At 34.6% G+C, this 23106-nt stretch overlaps 2 protein-coding genes and 1 long non-coding RNA gene across 3 annotated transcripts; all 3 read left to right on the top strand.

The window, feature by feature from the left end:
• Window positions 1–112: 112 nt before the first annotated feature.
• LOC123309474 (mucin-5AC-like) lies at window positions 113–5482 on the top strand. The gene is made up of 3 exons (XM_044892613.1): window positions 113–136; window positions 3999–5268; window positions 5327–5482. Exons 1-3 carry the CDS (start codon window positions 113–115, stop codon window positions 5338–5340), a joined length of 1308 nt encoding a protein of 435 aa, XP_044748548.1. The 3' UTR covers window positions 5341–5482.
• Window positions 5483–11064: 5582 nt separating this feature from the next.
• LOC123310027 lies at window positions 11065–12075 on the top strand. The gene is made up of 2 exons (XM_044893384.1): window positions 11065–11158; window positions 11218–12075. The coding sequence occupies exons 1-2, from the start codon at window positions 11144–11146 to the stop codon at window positions 11764–11766; spliced, it is 564 nt and encodes a 187-aa protein (XP_044749319.1). The 5' UTR covers window positions 11065–11143; the 3' UTR covers window positions 11767–12075.
• A 6738-nt stretch (window positions 12076–18813) lies between these two features.
• Window positions 18814–19048, top strand: LOC123310029. The gene is made up of 2 exons (XR_006537316.1): window positions 18814–18872; window positions 18930–19048. It is a non-coding gene; the product is annotated as an uncharacterized LOC123310029 (long non-coding RNA).
• The last annotated feature ends 4058 nt before the right edge of the window (window positions 19049–23106 follow it).

Genomic DNA, 23106 nt, shown 5'->3' with positions numbered 1-23106 from the left:
AATTCTGAAATACAACAAAATATCAAAATTGCGCAAATAGTTAACTGAATGAATGAAATGGCTGTTTCTAATAGAAACAAATAAAATGTAGAATAAAATGTAGAATAACATGATGCTTATCACGTTCATATATCCAGTAAGTATTTGAATAAATAATTCTTTCAACAGTAGGTTCATCCAGTCAACTGAAACTCTTTTTTTTATGAGTTGTGTTCTTTTTATTGAGTTATGTGTGAAATTCTTTGTCATACAGAAAAGAACTTCAATTGGTATAACATCTGCCTTTCTGTTGAATGACCTTTTTTCATCCTTATAGTGAAATCATGTTCCTGCGCTTATATAAAAATTCTAGTTTCTTACAACAAAAATCCTAATGATGGCTTTTCATCCCTGGTTGCTTCCTCCAATTTCACAAACTTCTGAGGTGATTGTTCGAAATTTTGGAAAATTATTCTCATCATCTTTGTAATCCTACCGAATTGACAACACAATCTCTTTCTGATGCCACTCATTTTCTGTTATGGTTTTTGGTGGTTCATCATACTTGGACCTTGATCTTTTTGTATTTACGTCATTGCAAACGATCTATTTTTCATCGCCTTCTGTAGGATTTTGACTTCAGGAGACTGTATATGATTGTTCAGATGGTAAAATAACTTCAAATCCTACCTTCGATATAGATCTACCAACAAACTGGAACTGTGTGCGATCCTCGCTTGTTGGATGTAGTTAAGATTGATATCTGAGTGAACAATGAATGTGCAACTTGTGAAAACTCTGATTGGTGTCTAGCACCAGTTCGAAGCAGGTTCAAGATCTCTTGATATAAGACAGATTTTCTTGAGTGTATGAAGTCCATGAGCACAAGTAAGATAATATGGTTAAAACTAATGAAACTTCAGCCTAAAGGCCAGTAAAAAATGAGGCAAATTTCAAATCCGACAAATCTCGAGAGAGACGAGTACTAGAATAAATTATACCCATATACAGGGTACGGCATTCAACTTGAAACAGTAAATCCTTTCATTGGGGACGAAAAATGAACATATTTCCTTTAACCTTTACCTGGACTTCAAGGTTATTTTAAGATAAATTTAATTAATTCAAAGGAAAGGTGATTTTTTAGTATATATTATTATTCCTCATAAAAGAGTAGTAACTTTTCTTCGGAACTTTTTTGAGGGGATTTCAAAATATTGAACTAGATTTCATTCAAACGGTTAAGAAAAAATTTTAAATAATAATAATTGATATCCAACCAGAAAAGTACTTTTTTCATGAAAAATCAAGTTGACCCTGAAATAACTCTGAAGCCAAGATCAGGGTTGAAAAAATATGTTCATTTCTTGTCCCCTGTGATACCTAACAATTTTTATTTCAAACTTTGTTCACTAATGTACGTAGTTTTTTGAGATAAATCACTGTCTCAAGTAAGATGCCGCACCCTGCATTATAACCTAAGATATATTTCCCAAAAGTATATGGAATATTTAACAAAATATCGATGTTCTATAATTATAAATTATACTCATAATTTAAGCCCGTTTGCAACAGCCGAGAATTCTCTAGAAAATTTACTCGAGATTTCATGCGCTGTGAATTATGTACCGTTACATCCCAGCGAGCACAAAAACATCTCAGAGATGTTAAAAGTAAGAGATTTCGAGACATTGAACATCCACTGCGATGTTCTGTTTATACATGAATAGAACTTTTATAGAACAGCCAATGTCCGCCGCAGGCGGCTATTATATGGATGTCCCTGGGATGTCACAAAAAGAACTACTCAGAAGTTTTTTTGATAGCCTTTTCATGTACACAATAGAACATTTCTAAAGCGCTTTGCGCACACGAAATCGCTGTTTGTAAGACTTTATATGAAATTCTTTTGTGAGGCCTTTTTTCTTTCATTTGAATGTTTGAGGATACCACATTCTATTTTAAATGAACTACAAAGTTTTTAAATGAAATACTATATAAGAATAAAAATATTTTAATGATACTCCAACAGGTACAAAAGGAAAAGAAATCACATTTCACATAAAAAATTGAACAACAAAAAACAATTGATTAATATTATACTACAGAAAGGGAGAATAAACAAAAAAATATATCACATTCAATAAAACAAACATAAATAACCAAAAAGAAATATCACATTTAACATGAAAAAAACAGAAATAATAGAAAACAAACTGATTATAATATTAGATGTACCGAAAGGGAAAATGAAAAAAATTTATGAAAAATTTATTTTCCCTTCATTTTATCGTCCCTCCTCCTCTGCCTAATATGCCTAAACCAATCTTTGACATAGAGTTCGAATACTTTCCTAGTGATACAAAATAAAAACACAACTCAAACATTTAATTCACAAAATATATGAAGGTTAAGATGATTTTTTCCAATTAAAATAACAGAGAAAATAGCTGCATGAAAAGATCTGGAAGATTTGAGTTGTATATAGCTCCTGAACAGGTTGATTTGCGAAACGATTTTATTTATTTAATTATTTGTACTGGTATTCAAAGATGGAACAATTTAAAGGTGTTTTCAAAAACAAGAACTTTTCTGGGACAATTTGAATTATTTTGTGATTCACAAGTGATGAATGATTATTATCATCGTCGGAAGAGTAATCTTACAAAATATTTTGGGAATTATCAACGGCAGAGATAGATTATCGAAATATGTTGAAATCCTCGATGATATGGCTTTAAACTTTATAAAGTCATTTCTTGAATAATTCTAATAACGAGGATTCATTGCCTCCCTGTTTAGGCGTGATCACTTTCTTCACAATTCTAATAACCTTCCATATACCACTCGATTATTCCAACCAAAATACAATGATCTCTTATACCTAGTCCCAAATACACAAATAATATTAACCACGCAGCGTGGATTCTTTTGAGGTTATATGTATGTTTCTGGACATTATACTATACATTTAATTCATGTAATACTTACTTATTAATTGTATTTGGTTACTATGAAGAGATCGATCCTAAATTCACAATCAAAATCAACACAGAAGTAGTTAATATTATACAAATCACCAATCAACTTTCAACTCCGAACAGACCACAGTCCAAACTACGAAGAAAGTGGAAATGGCGGCAAAATGAAATAGGTGAATTGTATATTGTTTATTTGGAATGAACCTCTCAAGGCAAACTATGCGACGTCTAGAGAATATATCCACACGTTTACATTATTTTCAACTCGACAGTACCTCTTTGTAGGTAGACGAAGAAATGCCACAGATCAGAACAAATAAAGATTTCCAATAGCCTTTGGAGACCTCTTTGGGAAGTGCATATTACGTTTCAAAGAAACATCCTCATGCCAACATTTTCGAAACATCCCAAAACATCCCAGGGATGTTTGTGCTCGCTGGGATACGCACTTTCGGTTCAGTTGCATACAAAATAATCTCTGCCGTTTTCTTACCAAAATTTGGTAGAGAATTCTCCAGAGAATTCTCGGCTGTTACAAACTGGCTTAACACGTTGACTGTCCCATGAATCACATATGATACATAAAAATTTTCGCCAGGAGTCCATGAGTCGTATATGATTCATTGATTCATTTAACGTTCAAGATAAATATGGCTACTTCTCATGAACGCTGCAGTGTGGTCGGTTCATATGGGATGAACGTCTTGTAGAAATATGTATTGATAACCTCAATCATAATTAATCATACGTGATTCAAGAAACGTCAGCATCAAGCCTTCCATTGGACTTGAAGATTTTGAACAAGAACACTTCCTTAAATGGCTGCAGAATTAATTTTTCCATAGAATATATATTTTATCACTCAAAAGTAACCCTCCTCTTTGGATAAATGTGTTGGACGTGGGGGGTGAAAAAAAAATTAGAATGGGGACAGTCAACGTGAAGATAAAAAATTGTCAACGATGATAGAAGAGTCAAACTTTTACCAGAATCACATTGAAACCCAAACTGCCATTAACTATTCCCTTAATATTCCAGATCCTCTTCGTGGTAAGAGATTCCTCAGCAGCTTGTAGTGAGCAAGGAATATTTGCTAATCCGAATGACGAGATTTGCCAAACATACATTTTTTGTTTCCGTCTATCAGATGCGTTTTTGGAAAAAATCTACACTTGTCCAAACGGCACATTGTTCAATCCAGTCACAAAAGATTGCAAAGAGAACTACCAATGTATCCCGCCAACATTTCCAATAACACCTACAACTGCCATTACAACCCAAACAACACCAACCAGTTTCGAATGTAAGGCACAAGGCAGATTTCCAGAAGAAGCCGATGCAACCTGCACCAAATATTACTTCTGCTATTATCTTCCAACTGGTAGATACATAAAAATGAACTATACGTGTCCCCCAGGAACAAAATTTGACCCGAGGTTACAGACGTGCAGTTCAAAAGTCACATGTGATATATCCAGGACAACTGTTCCAAGTGTTTCAACTGTTCCAACTGTTTCAACTGTTCCAACTATTCCAACTATTTCAACGGTTCCAACTCTTTCAACTGTTCCAACTTCAGAAGCTCCAAGAACCTTCAGTTGTAGCAAGCAAGGCAGATTCCCAGTAGAAGAAGATTATGCATGCCGATCATACTACTACTGTTTGTATCTACCCAATGGTAGTTTCACCGAGCAGATTTATGCTTGTCCAAGTGGGCTGAAATTCGATCCGAAAACACAAAGCTGTGACCAAAATTATTCTTGTTTATCACCATCAAAAACAACAACTAATTCTCCTACGATACCAAACAATACTTTCACTTGCCCTTCAACAGGAAGATTTCCTGATAATACAGATCCAACGTGCAGAGCATACTTTTACTGCCTCTTGATGCCGGATGGAGATTTACAATTTCAAATTTTCAAGTGTCCTAAAAACGAAAAATTCGATCCAGAGCTTCAGATCTGCAGCATATCTTACGCATGTCCAAAGGAAGCATCATCTTCTTCCTCCTACATTTATTCTACAACTTTTTCCATACTTACAACATCGCCAATGGATAAAACAACAGAAACTCATGATTTGATGACATCCTCTCTGAGTCCAAGTAGTTCTTTGAGTCCAACAGGTTCTAATAGTCCAACTAGTTCTCTGACTCCAACTAGTTACCTAACTCCAACTACTTCTCTGACTCCAAATAGTTCTTCGAGTCCAACTAGTTATTCTTCTGATATACCTACAACTACTGAAAAAGTGAGTGAGTTTTCCGAGAATCTGAAGGAACTAACAGTCGATGAGACTTCCATAGGTAACTCCTCTTATACTACAGCCTATATTATTAAACCAATTTGTGAATCTGTTGGCAGATTTCCAGATTTGAGAGCAGGCAACAATAACTGTCAAACGTATTTTTTATGCGTCTTAGGTCCTGATGGAGACTTCATAAGTTTCAAATACATTTGCGATTCCCATGAAAGATTTGATCCAAAGTTGAAAAAGTGTTCCTCTTCTTATACATGTCAAGACAAAGGAGCTCCAACAGAAATATCTGAGAAATATGAAAAAAATTAACCGTAGTTTGATATATCTCTTGAAAGTGGCAACACAAGTGGAAAACCAAGATGAGAAATTATGATGTCTTCTATTTTTCTATTACATGATGAATTTTGAAAACTCAACAATAAAAAAATATGGAAGTGATAATAGTAATAGTAATAGTAATAATTTATTTGCATTTCTAGCGTTAATACAAGAATAAATGAGTCAAAATACAGATCGATCATTACAGTGCACTCCTACAACCAGTGAAAAATTCATCAATAGAATAAGGTTCAATTTCAACTAGTAACTGGTATACTTTCCTCTGATAGGCATTGAGTTCTTTAATTATTCTCAAATTGTCGGGAAGTGAGTTACACAACTTCATGCACATATATTTGCCATTGGTCTAAGCTAGACTAAGAGAATGCTTTGGAAATAAGTAAGGTATCCTGCGTCTTGTATTATTAACATTTAAATATTTTGCAAAGAATTCAGGATATTTTCTAATAATTAATAAACACCTATGTAAATAGAAGACCAATTGCAGTCATCATGATATCTCTCTTGAACACTCCCTACAAGTTTCGCGGAATTTCATTTTGTTGATGACCCTAATGGCCAACTTTTGTACCCTGAAAAGCTTATACAACTGGTTGCTTTTGCCCCAAGTTACAATACTATAAGTAATCATAGATTGAAAGTTTGAATAATACAGGACCATCAATACATTTCTAGCCACATATTGACTAAGTACATTAAGGGTATAAATAGTTCTACTCAGTTTTTGACAGAGACTGTAGACATGGCCGTGCCATTTAAGATTAGAGTCCAACTGAATCCCCAAAAATTTTACTGTGCATGGAACCATAACTCCCTGTAACCCAACTGACGCAGGAGGCTGAACTCCAGAACGATTACTATGCAACACAGCACACTCGGTCTTGGCCACATTTAAGAGGAGCTTATTTTTAGAGCACTACTTCCTGACACACACCAGTATCGTCTAAGCTTTTATGAATGTTTCCTCCATGCTTTTGTCCTGAAGAATAATATTCGTATCGTCTACGTAGATCGTCGTTTCAGGGACTAAATCGCGAAGAAGTTGATCTTCCTCAAGATCAGATGATAGATCATTGATGTAAACTAGAAAAAAGAGTGGGCCTAGAATACTCCCCTGAATAACTCCCAGTTCAATCAGTACCTCGCTTGATACAAATGTTTCTTCTTCGGTTGAGACCACTACCCTTTGCCTACGTCCTCAAAGGTAGCTCCTGATAAGGTCTAGTTGCTTGTCTCTGATTCCATAATGTTCAAGATTCTTTAGCAGTTTTTCATGGTCAACAGAGTCGAAGGCCTTCGACAGGTCTAGAAAAAGTCCCAGCGGAACACATCTATTATCCACAGCCTCAACGAGTCTACTTGTCAACTGGAAGATTGCAGTCTCTGTATTCCTTTTCTTTCTAAAACTGTGCTGATGATTGATAAATATTTCAAATTTTCTGAAAAAGGAGAGCAATCTGTTAGATAGAATTTTCCCAAAAATTTCAGCAAAAGTTGTTAGCATGCTGATTGGTCCTTTCTTATGGCAGGGTCTGATAATTGCCAGTTTGAGGTCATTTGGGAAAATCCCCTCACTGAAAGCATGGTTCATTATGTAGGTTAGGGGCTCAATATAAAAATAAATTCGTATATTTGCTTTCAATCAATTGAATTAACAAAACTGCCAGTTATGGCACAACTACCGGTAGATTCGGGTAAACTTGGGACAATTACCCCCTTGCAGATTTCTTTGTTTCTTACCATTTATGAGTGAGGGGACAAAAGATTGTGTAGCGTCTTTTCGGTTAGTTTAACAATTAGTTCCTGTTGAGTTTGCCGTGACCAGAGCGTTTGAATAGACAGGAAAAATAAACGAATTCTGGAGATTAAAAGCGCGTTTTTTTATGGCTCTTATATTTTCTATAATAGTGTTCTGTACATGTGTTTCACTTTGTGCATGTGTAATTTTTTTTCTAGATACGTGGGATATTAGATATGTCATGAAACAAAGTTGTTTATGAATCAAACGGCAACACGAATCTCATTCATTGATTTTGTTGTTTCATAGGGTGAATTGGGACAATGCCAGAAAAGTACAAGCGGCGCATTGGCAGCAGGAAATATGCCGACTTTTCGCAGGATATTATTATTTACATTATTTCCACAAAGAAATCACCAAAGAATGATAAACAAGTTCCCTTGTTTTGCTTAGTTTTTTTACATTTGAGTTGCAATATATTCACTTTCGCTGTAATAGGGGTTTATCATTCAATTTCCTCAACGATTTTCAACTATATAATTACAAATTCTAATTCTTCAAAACTATACACCGTTTCAAGTCACCTATTTCATAAGAGTTGAGAAATCAATAGATTTCAACTTGTATACCAAGCTTCCCAAATTGCGGGTGACTTGGGAAAAGTAGGTATATTTTATTTATTTTTTTGAATTTATGTCCGAATTCTGAAGCATGGTATATATCCTAATCAATAGTGTGAGTCATTAAGCATATTCGAACCAGATAAAATCAGGTCACCGTTTTGAAAATATGGTAAGTTGAATTCAACAATCGTCCCAAGTCACCCGAATCTACAGTACTGAGGGTAACCAAGGCGATTATTTTTCAAACGTTTCTGACCAACCAGACAGTTTGAAAATGTGATGGTAGGTATGGGTGGACATGATCAACTTAACTGAAACGTTTTTGGCAATCAACATTCTTCAGAATGTAGTAGTAGAATCAGGTTTTTCCAATTTGAAGATTGTTAATGATGTCACGTGATATGGTATTTACAAATTCTCACTTCCAAACCGAGTATTTATTTATATCATTTAGCGCATTCGCACTATTTGTCAATACAAGTAATTGTTTTGTGAGTTGCCGACCCAGAATAATCACAACGGAGCAAAAAAAAATTTTCAATGAAACTAACCATACTTAGCATGAATTTTTCTAATCCAAAAGTTGAAAGATCAGATCCTAACAGGTACAAACAACAGTTTTTGGAGTCAGTTGAAATATGAGTATATATAATGAGGATAATTTTAAAACATAATCTCATAGTATTACATAGTATTATTAGTTCCTCATTCTTATTGTAATGATGTAATATATTTTGAAATTGACAAATGGTCAATCAAAAAATGTGCACCTCGTCACTAGATGACGTCAGGTTTGACATTTTTATTGCTGTATTTCCCGCAGAAAATGCAAGTCTCACGAAATTACCCATATTCAGTCATCAATCTCAAAAGCATGCATTGAACTACGAATGATACCGAAATGTCATAAAAGCGGAAATATGAACAAATAATAATTATTCATCTAAATTTTGTAGATATTCATAATTGTGACAATTGAGGGGTTCAGAGCTGAAGTGAACCAAGTCCATGCAGCCTAGTTTTGAGATAAAGTTGTTTATCACCAATTAATTCAAAAGTGACTCCCTTTATTATTATTCTTATGTAAGCATATGCTGACATTCTAACCTTCTGAAATCTAAAGAATTTACTTTTGAATTAATTGGTGATAAACAACTTTATCTCAAAACTAGGCTACATGGACTTGGTTCACTTCAGCTATGAACCCCTCAATTATTCTATTTCCATACATATAAATGAATAAGATAAACGTTTTATATGGCATAAATTATTACCACCCAAGGGTGGTTAGTTGACTTAGCTACAACCCGTCGTCAAGGGCAATCGATTCCTTTTTGGTAATTTTTGCTTATTTCCTTCCAACAGTGTCAAAATATATTTTTTACAATATAGGAAGGGAACAAATTGATTAGGCGGCATCGCCTTATTTCATGATAGCTACGCCAATGCGGGCTAATGTGACGTGACTTGTGGCGTTACCGGAGTGAACCGAGTATATCCGATCTCCTATTGCGCGCCCTATATCTTCTGGCAAAAACAGGTGAGCAATGTAAAAGAACAATTCTATGAGAATTGCATTCATCAATTTCTATGACTACTAAATATTCTCGATCAAAGATTATAGAGTAGAAAGATAGGAAACGCCCTCATATCGCTAGTACTAAAAACCGACTACATTTTGGCCAGTGAAAACACGCGTGACAATGAGATGGCGCTAAAAACGCACTCTCAATACAGGAAAACTTTTTGATAACAGTTTTCTGTTTTTTGATTGAGGGGCGCGAAATTCGAATTCTCTTTCTCGTATTGCATTCCAATATTGACTTTGTTTCTATCAGAAAACAAACATCCTGAGCGACAAAACAAAAGTATGGTTTTGCTTTGTGATCAGGATGTTAGTTTTCATCTAAACATTGTTTGGAATCAATTGATATCAACGAAAAACGCTGTTAGATGTGCTATATGTTTATTTGCAATTCATAAAAAATTTACAAAAATTGAAATGATGGGCAATAAATGAAGCTTTAACTAGGACACTAAAGTATATGGTGATCTGCTATACGTTGAAGGTGTTGTTTCTGTACAATATAGGTTGTTCTGAATTCATGAACTTAGTTGAATTTGTAAAATATAGGTACATACATATATCAGAAATTAATATGAACCAATATTCAATATACCATCATAGCATACTTCCAGTTACTTACATATGTAGGTATTATTTAAAGAATTTTCAGAACCACACAAAACCTTACAGACATATGCAAGACCTGTATGTCAGTATAGTTTCTTGGTGCTTTTTTTATGATTTCCTTATGATATGGTCTCTTCATGACACAATATACAAATTGATTAATGAATGAACAAAACACTCACAGCAGGTTTCATAAAACTTTGAATTTCTAAACAATAATTTGACAGTCACTCGGTTCCCAAATGGAAATCAATAAAACCTCTGCATTTCTGTATAGAGTAGCAATTGAGAATCATTTAATGTTGAATGGACCTATAAAGATCATAATTTCCCCTTAATAGGCCGTTCATGCAAGGGATGCTTTCTGTATACAACAATTTACGTCGATGAACAGTTCTCAATTGACCTGCAGTGAAATGTTCATTGCACATGGTGTAGTGAGTAGTGTTTGCTGAAGTAATTGTCTTCAAGCCCTGAGAATTTTATCCACTTCGGAGCACTGAAAATTAGAATCAATGAATGACCGATTCACATGTTACGACTTTTAATACTTACGCTTCCATTTTCCTTAGTTGAGTGAAAAACTTAATCACGTAAAATACATTTTATTATTTGATCCACCGTTCTTCACCATTCAAAAATTTTCGAACTATATTTTGATGTTTTCACCAAGAAATAATACAAAAAAATTCAATAATCAGCAACTAGAACGAGCTAGATAAACAAAAAGCGGTACGAGAATCAAAACATTCAAAACATCAAAACCTCTTTGATCAAAATTGACGTCTGAAATCTTAAAAAAAATTTCATATATTTCTGCAAATGGCACTCAAATTAATATTTTAACTAGTTCTAGCGTCTTAAAAACACGCGTGATACAGAGATGGCGCTCCAATCGCTTTAGTCGCCTCGTTTTCCATCTTTATACTCTATAATCTTTGTTTGAAAACAACTTTCAATCTGTCATCAAATAGAAAGCATAGTGTTGTCAAGTAGAAATTTGGTTTTCACAGGAAATCTGCCCCATATGCTCCATAGTTTCGTAAGATTAACTCCTGAATTTATCTAATCATATTATGTTGAAAAAACTTTGTGCTTCAGATATCACTTATCGTCATCATACCCTTAGCATCTGATCTGAGTGAGTGCAAGACCGAATCATTTTGGTATCCTACTTGGTACACGAAAAATCTAGGTAGTGGTCCGGACCAGAACGTTAAAGTCGGATCCGAAACCTTTCATATTCCTGTCACATCAACAGACACTCCAGTTCACCTGAACTTGAACTCAGCTACACCAAAATTAACTATTAACTACCCAAGGAAAGTCGATTACTTGGCCCTTAAGAACAAGCAGTGTCTCCTCAAAATTCCCCTCAAACGTGGAAGGAGAAGATACGAGAGAAAGTTCATTGCTATTTCGGAAGGCATTTTTCCACATCCTGAATCACAGGAGAAATTCGTTATTGTCCACAGAAGAAGAGATGGAAATTTGGAGAGCTTGGAAATGGATTGTGTAAAAGGTACATATTTTGATGCGAAGGAGAAGAAATGTAGATATAAGAACAGAATTTCTCCAACTACAAGCTTTGAGAACAGAGCTACTGAAAACTATTTCATGTCGACGAATAATAATATAAATATTATATGAAAGTGTGGGTGAAGATCATCGTCTGAAAATTAAAGAATATTCGAATAGTTCCCTTTCAATAGAGTTTATTTTACAAATTTTTTTGAGGTGTTCCTTTTTTCGAAGGCAACTAATTCATTAAAACCATAATGAAAATAGCCAATCTCTTTACCTGACAAACTCAAGATATTCTCATGAATCTCATTTTCATTGTGTTATATGGGATGACCAGAAAATTTCATATTTTTTTGTTGTTGTCAATTACGCCTAGAGTGGGAGTAGCTCTATATAAACCCTTTTTTTTTCAAATGACATGGTCAATAAATTTAAAGAAAATTTGAGGGGACCAAAGTCCGAAGAGGACACTTATAAAGAAGAAGAATAGATTATGTAATCCATTTTTGGATTCAGGTGAAAGGTTAACTCGGAATTGGCAATATAAAAATGAGTTCTTCAATTCATTTGTTGGCGACAGTTCCGAATTTGATTCTTCTTCAGACTGAAATACACAATGCATACAAGTATTGTGTAGAAAATTGTCAGTAAAAACAATCTGCTGGGGTACATAGCAATGAATACTTATGAATAAATTCTTCCATCTATTATATGGTTTCATGTTCCATAATCAATAATAAATTCCAAAGTTTCTTCGTGGACAGTATCCAGTATCACTGTATATTTTTTCTGTTTATCCTTTGGCGGTTGAACAATTTCAAGCATCTGTACTATTTTTGCCTCTGAGTAGTTTATAGATTGTTTTTGGTCTGATTGAATAACAATGTTCTTATATTATAAATTATAATTCGTTTTGAGATCAAGATGTTGAGATCCTTGTATTTGAACAGAAATATCAAACATTCTTGAATGTATAAAAGGCATATATAGTCTTAAAAGCCATTCCTTCTGAAGTGTCCTATGTACGATTCCCAAAACGTTAACCATTGCATTATTCTTATGTCTTCCTCCTGGAGAATGGACGACCTCAAAATTAACTGTGCATATCATTCCACCTCGTTTAGGTCATCCATTGAATCAGCTTCATCATTTGAAATGAGCCCATCACAATGCAAACAAAAAATTTTGCACATTTCGGTTGTACATTTTGAAAGATCCAATGTCCATAAATTCAAAACCCTATCTTACGAATGGGAAAGGAAATGTATGTACTGGATGTAGAAGTTCTTAGAAAACTCCAAGATCATTTCAATTGGATTATACTGACAATGATATGGGGGTAATCTATGAACACCATGCCCATGCTCTTTTGAAAGGTCATCAACTAAATGTTGTCGTAGTTTTCTGGAACGAAAGGGTAGTATTAATTGCAAAAATTATTTTTTATTTGAATTTTGACTGAAATAAATTTTGTTTTCAATCAGTCAGACCCGCATTATACTTTTCTGACTGAAAAATGTGGAATTTGGGTGGCTTATCTAGTTGCAAGGACTTATGGTTCATGTTCCACTCCAAGCACACATTTCCCAGAAGTCTGGACTGAATTGATTAGTAAACCAATTTTGAAATATTTCACTGGTCATTGAACTGTGACAGTCTCTGTTATTATTGGCTGAATTTAAAATTAAAGTATACCACTCTAAAAATCCGAAATTTCTTACTGCTTGTTGAACCTTAAAAGGTTCACCTCCAGACATAAATATCAATTTCCAACAATGTGAGTTTAGAAAGATTCACTGATTTCCTTGTATCACACTAAGAGTGTGACTGTAATAGAATATCTTTTCTCCCTTCAATGCGAAAGTCATATCTCAATTGTCTGTATCTCTTAGGTCACTCATATTTTTGGTTCTTTAGAAAATTCTCTTATATACAGGGTGTCCGGGGAGTAACTGTACATATTCATACCAGAGATAGAGTTGGACTAACTGATTACGGATTGACTATAAAAAATTAATTTCTGGATTTCCCTAGAAAGCTACAGGGTGATTTTCCAACTTCATGGAAATACTTCCATCATAAAATCCAAAGTTATTGACGGATATAATTGAAACTTAGGAGGTTATTGACACATGCTAAGGTGAAGTTAGAAAGATATCAATTATTCCATTATTCCAGGGCCGAACTCATTTAGCTTCATTCAAAGTGTTCAGGGTAAAAAAAAAACACTTTGTATTTCGAATAACAAAAAAATGATTCGCTTTTTAGAAAGAAGCTAAATTATGCATCAATTTTTGGTATCGCTCAAAGTTGTCACATCAACAATTATTTTTTTATGAATTCATTTATTTGGATAAAGTTCGAAAATTGCAATTTATTTACCTGAATAGGACTTAGTCATCTTGTGTAGGTCGAAAATAAATAATAAATTTTCTTAAAAAAGTCACTGAAGGTGAAGAAGACTATAATAAATTGTTGATATACTGGGTGGCCACCCCTGACACGGATTTCACTTTGAGGGAGTAAATGAAGGTATTTAAAAAAAAAAATTGGTGATGTGTATAGGGTATACAGAAGCATATTTCAAAATTATTCTTATGTATACCGGCTGTTCGACAACAATGATATAAACCAAAGTTACACTTCTTCCTGTCAATAGAACAGCTGATGAACAGAATAATCAACTGTTGCGATATTTCAAGAAATAATGGCGATATGATTCGGAAGGCTGTATCCAATTTGAAAATTCGGCAAGAGAAATGTATACAAGCTAATGGTTTTCATATCGAACTACTTTTGAAATAATGTTGACTCAGCAATTCATTCGTTTCTATTTTCATTTTTATTAGGTAGTCTTTACTGTATTTTAGTTTTTTTCATTTGGTATTGTTCCGTTATTGAAGTGCTTATTGAAGCTCTGAACTTTTTCGGGAATTTTCTACTAATACTCTCGCATTTTATATTCAAACATGGGATTTTCAGTTCTCTTCATGGTGGAAAATTCAATTTTTCGTACTTTATCCAAATTCAAAAATTCATAAAAAAATAATTGTTGATGTGACAACTTTGAGTGATACCAAAAATTGAAGCATAATTTAGCTTCTTCCTAAAAAGCGAATCAATCATTTGTAATTCGAAATACAGAGTGTTTTTTTACCCTGAACACTTAAAATGAAGATTAATGAGTCCGGCCCTGGACTAATGAATTAATTGATATCTTTTTGACTTGACTCCAGCATGTCTCAATAACCTTCCGAGTTTCAATAATATCCGTCAATAAGTTTGGATTTTATGATGGTCTAAGTATTTCCATTAAGTTGGAGAATCACCCTGTAGCTTTCTAGGGAAATCCAAAAATTAATTTTTTATAGTCAATCCGTAACCAGCTAGTCCAACTCTATCTCTGGTAAGGGTATGTACAGTTATTCCCCGGACACCCTGTATATTCCCTTCCTAACATCATTCCGAGTATTCCGTGTGTTCACGGAAATGCATTCATTTTGGAGAATTCTAATCATCGGGAATTCGATTTCCCTCTCTATGTACGCAACACAAATCACCTTGGTCCTGTATTGTGAGTTGCCGTTTCATTTTACGTCTTGTTGAATGCTGAGGACGATTCATCTGGACCAAAGATTAGAGTCCTGGACCCGAGAAACAAACACTGTTTATTTTACCGCTTACGCCAAATAGTTAACTGACATTTAGTGTTATTATTGAGATTTTTGCGTCGAATCACCTCGCGAGACATTGTCACTTATTATGCCGATTAAATAATCCAATTGAAAATTCCTTAGTTAGGTTTAGGATTAGTTAATTAGTTTTAAGGCAAGAACTGCTCCTTGTGAAGATTCGCCACGTGAGTTTGAATTCGGAAGATCCTTCCAGGTGATCGAAAAAGGAACAAGCTGCCAACAAAAGGTGAGGCGTTTTGTGAATGGAAGTCTATCTACTCATAACCGGTAATTTTGAGCTGCCAATAATTTCACGCAACATCCATCCATTCAGAAATACAGGGTCTTTCACGAGGAACCTCACCCATATTTATACGGGAAACTACTGAACGTATTTTCATGAAATTCAGCACTTATAAGTATTTCACGATGCTGATGAAATCTAAAATATTTTCAAGGCATGAGCACCTCCGGTTTTTCCGGAAATGACGTCAACTTCCGTTTTTCAAATTAGTACACCATTTTTTTATTGCAGAAATAGATTCCTTAGAAAATTTCAAGTTATTTTGATGTAACATTTTTCAGTTTTGGTTGGAAAATTCTCTCTGAGCGGGAAAATTCGGAAAAAAAATCGAAAATAGAGCTCCGCTGAAACAAGAATAACTTCGAGGTTTTTAGATGGAAAATTTTCATTTTTGGGATTTTTCAAGATGTAAGATTGATGTATCCACTTTAAAAATCGAAATCGCGATTCATGATACAGGGGGTGAAAGAATCGCTTTCAAAGTTAGGGATGACAAAATCGTGAAAAATCAATTTTTTCAAATTAGAACCCCATTTTTTTATGGCAGATATTGAATCTACGTTAAAAAATAATGTGAGTGTATGCATCACACCCTTGCCCTTAAGTGGATATTTTCTGAGTTATTCACAAAAAACTGTTTTTCGTCTTGAATTTTCAGCTATTTCTTTTCCCTTCACGCCAAAAAAATGAAATTTTCAGACACTGTTATTTGAACCATGTTTTAGATTTTACTACCCTAATATGCAAGAGAAAAAAGTTACATTTTGTTCCTAAATAGATGGCGAATTTTGATTCGAATTTGTATCGGAAACCTCATTATTTCAACCAATCGTCCATCGGTTTTCTCTCCAGTGATAAATAAATAATTCCTTATGAACCATATGCAAAAACTTACCATGTTTTACATTCTTTTTTTTTCAATGATAGATATCATTAATTACATCTGCCAAATTCCTCTTTATTCAGTAGCATTTTGTGTAAGTAATGATATCTATCATTAAAAAAAAAGAATGTAAAACATGGTAAGTTTTTGCATATGGTTCATAAGGAATTATTTATTTATCATTGGAGAGAAAACCGATGGCCGATTAGTTGAAATAAAGAGGTTTCCGATACAAATTCGAATCAAAATTCGCCATCTATTTAGGAACAACCTGTAACTTTTTTCTCTTGCATATTAGGGTAGTAAAATCTAAAACATGGTTTAAGTAACATTAACATTAAGTAACAACTGAAAATTTCATCTTTTTGGCGTGAAGGGAAAAGAAATAGCTGAAAATTCAAGACGAAAAACAGTTTTTGTGAATAACTCAGAAAATATCCATTTTAGGGCAAGGGTGTGATGCATACACTCACATTATTTTATAACGTAGATTCAATATCTGCCATAAAAAAAAGGGATTCTAATTTGAAAAAATTGATTTTTCAGGATTTTGTCATCCCTAACTTTGAAAGCGATTTTTTCACCATCGTGAAATACTTATAAGTGCTGAATTTCATGAAAATACGTTCAGTAGTTTCCCGTATAAATATGGGTGAGGTTCCTCGTGAAAGACCCTGTATAGTACAAACTCTCTCTATTAAAGAAAATACACTACATACCCTATCTCGAAATTTATTCGAGATTCTAAAATTTTCGTCCTTAGTATGAAGCTGATATGAAAAAATAAGGATACAAATGTCTTCAAAACGGCAAGGTGCTCAATAAGATACAGATGAAAGAAATTAAGATTTTTTCCCCTTCTTGTATTGTAAGCAACCTGTTTTGACACTGCGTAAGTGAAAGTTACTCAACAAGGTATTGATTTCCCTAAACGACAGTATGTAAGTCAACCTACATCCCTGAGGAAATAATAATCTAAAATTAATATAAGTATGTAACTTTAATTTTTGATTTCATCAGCATATTGCATCTGGTGATACCATTCTTACAATTATTCACATTATTAACAAAATTTGGAAACAGGTTTTCTTGTTCGTTCTCGATGTGTATTAATTTTTTTGACTCCACAGATCCTTCATTTCCAACCAATGTTTCTGTCACTGTTGAAGCAGTGCAAGAGATTTCTGGCTTCGTCTTATTGTATAAAATTTCATTGTTGAGGCTCTCAGCTACGTAGCTTTCCGCAATATAAGCGGATTTCCATCCACCATGTCGCTTGATAACTAATACGTAAACTCCAGTATTTGCTAATATAAAGTTGCCGACGTTCTTCTGAAAGAGTGTCCAGTATATACGGCAAGAATCAAATGAAAAATTGGGAAGTGGGAATTCATTCTCGTATTACTGCATCAATATATTTCCACAAGATTAGGTTTATAATTTCTATAGAAATTTTTGCACACATCCATAAGGAGGTGAATCATGCATACATTATGACAAAATGCAACCAATAACTTCAAGATACGGATAAAGTTGTGAATAAACAATATACATGAATATTAGCCGGAATTTTGTGTTCTCGTTAAATGGAGAGAACAATAAAAACATAGTGTACTTCCATTCTTTAAATGAGTTGGTATGTCAAACACAGGTTCTTATCTAGCGAGACTTTATCTGAGGCAATTGTTAACTTTGCATTATTGGGATAGTAAACGAGTAGAGTTTGACTGTTAATTTTCAGATTAGGTCTACCTCGACTTGGAAAGATGTGCAAATTTTTTAGGAATAAAGTGAAATCGTCCTATGGGTGAGTGTTATTTCATATTTATGAACCGAAAGACTTCACCAGTTGTCCTTCTTCGTTGAATAGTAGCATCCAATAGACAAAACATTAATACCAGTGACAAAATATTCCGCGTATAACATCACTGAAATTGATGTCGATTAATTTGGGAATTATAGGGATTATTCAGTTTTTCAATGAAGAATAGCTATTATTACAACTAGGGAAATATATTCATATTTCCCGTGGTGTAATCAATAGTTTTTTTCTGATTGAAATAATCTGTTATGGGGAAATCATTGTTAGAATGTATATTTTTGTAATAATTAAATTTTTAACGTTGCTATGGGCCATGTTTCTGAAAATCATGGTTGATTGGTTTCATTTTGACGTCTTGTCAGAAATAAAATTATTGAAATAATGTCGAACTACGTCGAAACTCAATCGGCAAAAGACCGTGAATCTTTGGTTCCGGCCAAATCTCAAGCTGCCTACAGTAGAGAGTACGATTGCTTTCAGGAGTGGAAAAGAAAAAATTTGGTGGACGGTGTGAGCGATAATATTCTGTTAGCATATTTCCAAGATTTGGTATGTTGCTCTGATTCTTGTTATTCTTGATGTATGATTAATTCATTCGATCCCCAGTCGCAGAAATATTCACCAAACACATTATGGTCGAAACTATCGATGTTAAGATCAATGCTACATTTGAAGGAAAAAACTGATGTCAAATTATTCGATGAAGTCGAAGCATTTGTTAAGAACAAAAATAAAGGATACGTTCCTAAAAAATCAGCAGTGTTGTCCCGGGAGCAGCTCAAGACATTCTTGAGTGAAGCTCCTAATGGCGTTTTTTTGATGTATAAGGTAAAAGTTTCATTTTGATTTCCTCTGTTGATAAGATTTTTACATTCACAATTTTGAAGGTTGTTTTAATAATGGAAATCTTTGGCGCCTGCAGAACACAAGAGCTGGTGAATATTCTATCTTCAGATATCGAAGATCGTGGGTCGGTGATCATAATTAAAGTCTCAAAAACTAAGAATGATATAAACAGAATATTCACTATAATTGATGAAGAAGATCTGGGTGCTGCTCGTTTGGTGCGGGAGTATTCGGCGTTGCGTCCGCAAGGCGTTCTTAGGTTCTTCGTAGCTTATAGAGATAAGAAGTGTACACTTCAGCCTGTCGGCAAAAATACCTTCGGAAAAATTCCGAGTAAGGTTGCTGAATGGTTGGGATTAGATAATCCGAAAATGTATACAGGCCATTGTGGAAGACGAACATCCGCGACTTTGCGGGATGCGGACGATGCGGGAGCCTCAATGACAACACTCAAGAGACATGGTGGTTGGAAAAGTTCGTCTGTTGCAGAAGGCTATCTGGCTGACAGTATGCTGCACAAAAATAAGGTAGCGAAGATGATAGCAGGTGTGGAGGGAGAGCCATCTGCAGCATCACAGTCTTTGAAGACCGTTTTGGGAGAATCGTCCGAGACTGCTGCTGCACGCAATGTTCTCAAGAAAACTGTAGTCTCGTCGACGAATAATTATGAACAAGATATTTCTTCTTCCTTTGTATCTGGTGGAAAAACTTTCAGTGGAAATTTCAACAATTGCAGTTTCGATTTTGTTACTAAATAAAGAAATAAAATATGATTTGACGTTTTGAAAGAAATATTATATGATTTGACGTTTCATATTTCCCTAGGGAAATATGAACTGACATTCCATATTTCCCTAGGGAAATATGAGTGTGTTATGACACATGGTAACTAAGGCGATATAGCTCAATATTGGTTCGATCAGAAAAAAATCTATTTATTGTATTTTTGGCATGCATCTCTGTATAGAAAAATAGTGTGCCATTGGAATTGATTATCGACTTCTAGAATTTTTCTCCCGTCTTCACAAAAACGATAATAAATTTCACACTGATTTTTTGGCTCCGGGACTTGAAATATAAACGATCTAACCTAAACTGAGTAGCAAATGAAATATGACAGCTGACGAATTGCTGAAGTTTGAACAGTTATAACTTCGACATTACCTCGATGATGTTGGATTTTCACCAAGGAATGCAGTAGAAATAGAATCCAATACAATGATAGAAATATTTAATAATGCTAACTAAACACTTCAGTAAAAGTAGATTTGCAATTAAATCACATTTAGGAAATCTGCTAAATAATAACCTGTAGGTACAACATTTGGTAGGTAGTAACAGGCAAACTACTCATTAATGGCTAGCGAAAAGTTTAATTACTGCAGATGTGCACTGATAATTTTGATTCAAGTAGTTTATTTACCACAAAAGTAATAGTGGCAATGACTAAAAAATTGATTATGAATGGCAAGTAACTGTTAATCAGTGACTTCTGAACTGTTCAGTTAAAAATTCGTCAAGACCGAACGGTTGCTTCGAGATCGCTGTAGTTCTCAGATGTATACTAAAAAAAATTGCTTCTTCGGAATGTGCATCACTATCCGATATGTGATGATTTTTCTCGAAGATACGCGACTCGAAAGTGACAATTTTGTTGCTATAATTAACAGCATACATACAGGGTGGCAGTGGATTGGAGGAAGGAAGCCACAGTCATGGTTGTTTTGAAGCTCAAAATGTCGATTTTTCACAAAAAATCACTACAAGTGCCATGAAAACACTTCATTTTCAAATACTTAGTTAAGAATATTTGGCGGTATGTGCTGGGGTGAGTTCACGCCATTTGAAGAATGGCCTGCTCTTGGGGTGATTGTTTCGTCCCACTGCTAGGGTCGGACTCATCAGGTAGGTTAATGAACCCTAGCAGCTACCTACGACAATCGCCGAAGCAGCGTAGTTTGTGCCTGCTATAAACGCCGGTTACGTCGAGGGTATAGAGTGTTGCGTCGCCGGTGTCGCCATCGTTTGGCGTATGCTGCACCGCAATAGACGTATAATCTACCCTGTGATCGCAACCGTCGTGCGCAGTGATGCCATCGTTTGGCTACCCTTGGTACCATCATGGTGAGATGAAGTATTCCTCTACCATGGGTACAACTACGCCGCCACAACATCGTTTGGCTACCCTTGGTACCATCATGGTGAGATGAAGTATTCCTCTACCATGGGTACAACTACGCCGCCACAAATATTTCGAGAACTAATGCATAAAATGAAAAAACAATTACTGTGCTGAAATCAGTATAAAAATACCTTTCAAATGAGGTATCACTCACCCCATCTTCCCTATTCAAAAATTGGGGGTGAGGGTTGTAGTAGCAAGGGTTGAAGCGCTCTGCGTCCGTAACCTACATCTTAAGTTGTCCCCCTCGAAACAGAAATCGACCTGTCCGAGCATTTCTATCGAAAAAATTTATTTCGTCTGTAATCTCGTCTGTTTCGTTTTCAAATGGCCACCCTGTATGTATAGTTATTAAACACATATTTATTAAAATTGTTTTCTTGAAGAAATAATTGAACACACTATTTCAGGATATTAAAGGTTTATCTGGAGTCCTTCCTCTTTGATAATCGTTACAGTTTGCCCATTAGCTATAGAATCGACATTTCAGGAAACGAATTATCTTGCCACTATTGTCTTGAAATATGTGCTATAGTTGAATTTTACCCAGGTAAAAAGTTTAATTGACCCATTTTTCCCAGTGCACCCTGGAAAACAACAAGGTATTGAAAAAAATACCTTGAGTCAGTGGAATACAGACGAAGAACAGTACATCGCTTCTCGAGGTGAATATCCACCATCACAAAGTAATGTCAAAGTTATAGCTAGTCGAACTAGACAATTTCTTAGGTGTCTCCTTTCCTTTGCTGGTTCAAAAACACCGAGAAATTATATAGTGAATGTTTCAAATTTTCAAAATTGCAGGAATTTCACTATCATAGCAGCTTTTGTAGGTGGCTGAAGGTAATGTTGGTAGATGTGGTGGTAAAAAACATGAAACTAAATTCCTCAGTTAAATTTTTTTGGGCCACTTCAATTCGCTATAAACGGATCGATTTCAAATGCAATTAAACTATCAATAATTACCGAGTAGAGGGATCATTTAATAGGGAATACTCCTTCTGACGAAAATGATGTATTTTTTATGAAATATCTTTGAAACATTTTGAAATAACCATTTCAACCTTTTCTAAAAAAAATTATTTCGAGTACCTACTTAAAAATGAAAAATTTAAAGCGTTTTGTTTCAATTGCACATGTTGGCAACATCGACTGAAATATGCTTTGATACTAAAGGACAACAAATATATGATCTTAATGAGATAGACAAAGATGGCTGTCCATGAAGTCTGCGACGAACGAGGAAGGTCGTAGAATTGTATGGGATTTTTATGGCCGGTGGCTGTTGAGGCTGGCCAGTGGGTACGCGCCTTATGATGGCTGTGAATCAACAGCTGTTATTTTATAAACAAGCTGATCGGACATTGTTCTTTTCATTGTCTAGAAGGCGCTGTTGCCAAATCGTAAACTAGAAACGAAGAGATTTAAATTTTAAAACCTCATATTTGAAGAATGATTTTGAATAGTTTCCGCGGTTCATTTGAAAAATTCATGAATGAAACTCATAATTATTCAGGTCAAACTTGCATATGCAGTGATAACCCAAAGTGAGGAGAATTCCCCATTGTATGGGATTGTTGATACTGTATACCGTGAAATTATGAGGATAATCTATGAATATTTTATATCAAGATACTGTAACAAAACGAAAAAATTTCAACATATTGACTTGCATATATCTTTTTTTCACAGGGTCAACACAATGACGGTTTCAACTACAAAATCAAGTAACTCGGGAGTTCCAGGCTTAGAAGA

Source organism: Coccinella septempunctata, chromosome 3 (genome assembly GCF_907165205.1).
Source record: "Coccinella septempunctata chromosome 3, icCocSept1.1, whole genome shotgun sequence".
In the NCBI taxonomy this organism is placed as follows: domain Eukaryota; kingdom Metazoa; phylum Arthropoda; class Insecta; order Coleoptera; family Coccinellidae; genus Coccinella; species Coccinella septempunctata.
Note: the sequence above shows the minus strand (reverse complement) of the source record. Positions and strands in the feature narration are given on the sequence as shown.

What these genes read in the sequence shown, in the direction of transcription:
- LOC123309474 (XM_044892613.1), top strand. Translation starts at nt 113, where the DNA reads ATGCTTATCACGTTCATATATCCA. An exon ending in TTATCACGTTCATATATCCA is followed by an intron (nt 137 to 3,998) that starts GTAAGTATTTGA and finishes TTAATATTCCAG; the next exon opens with ATCCTCTTCGTGGTAAGAGA.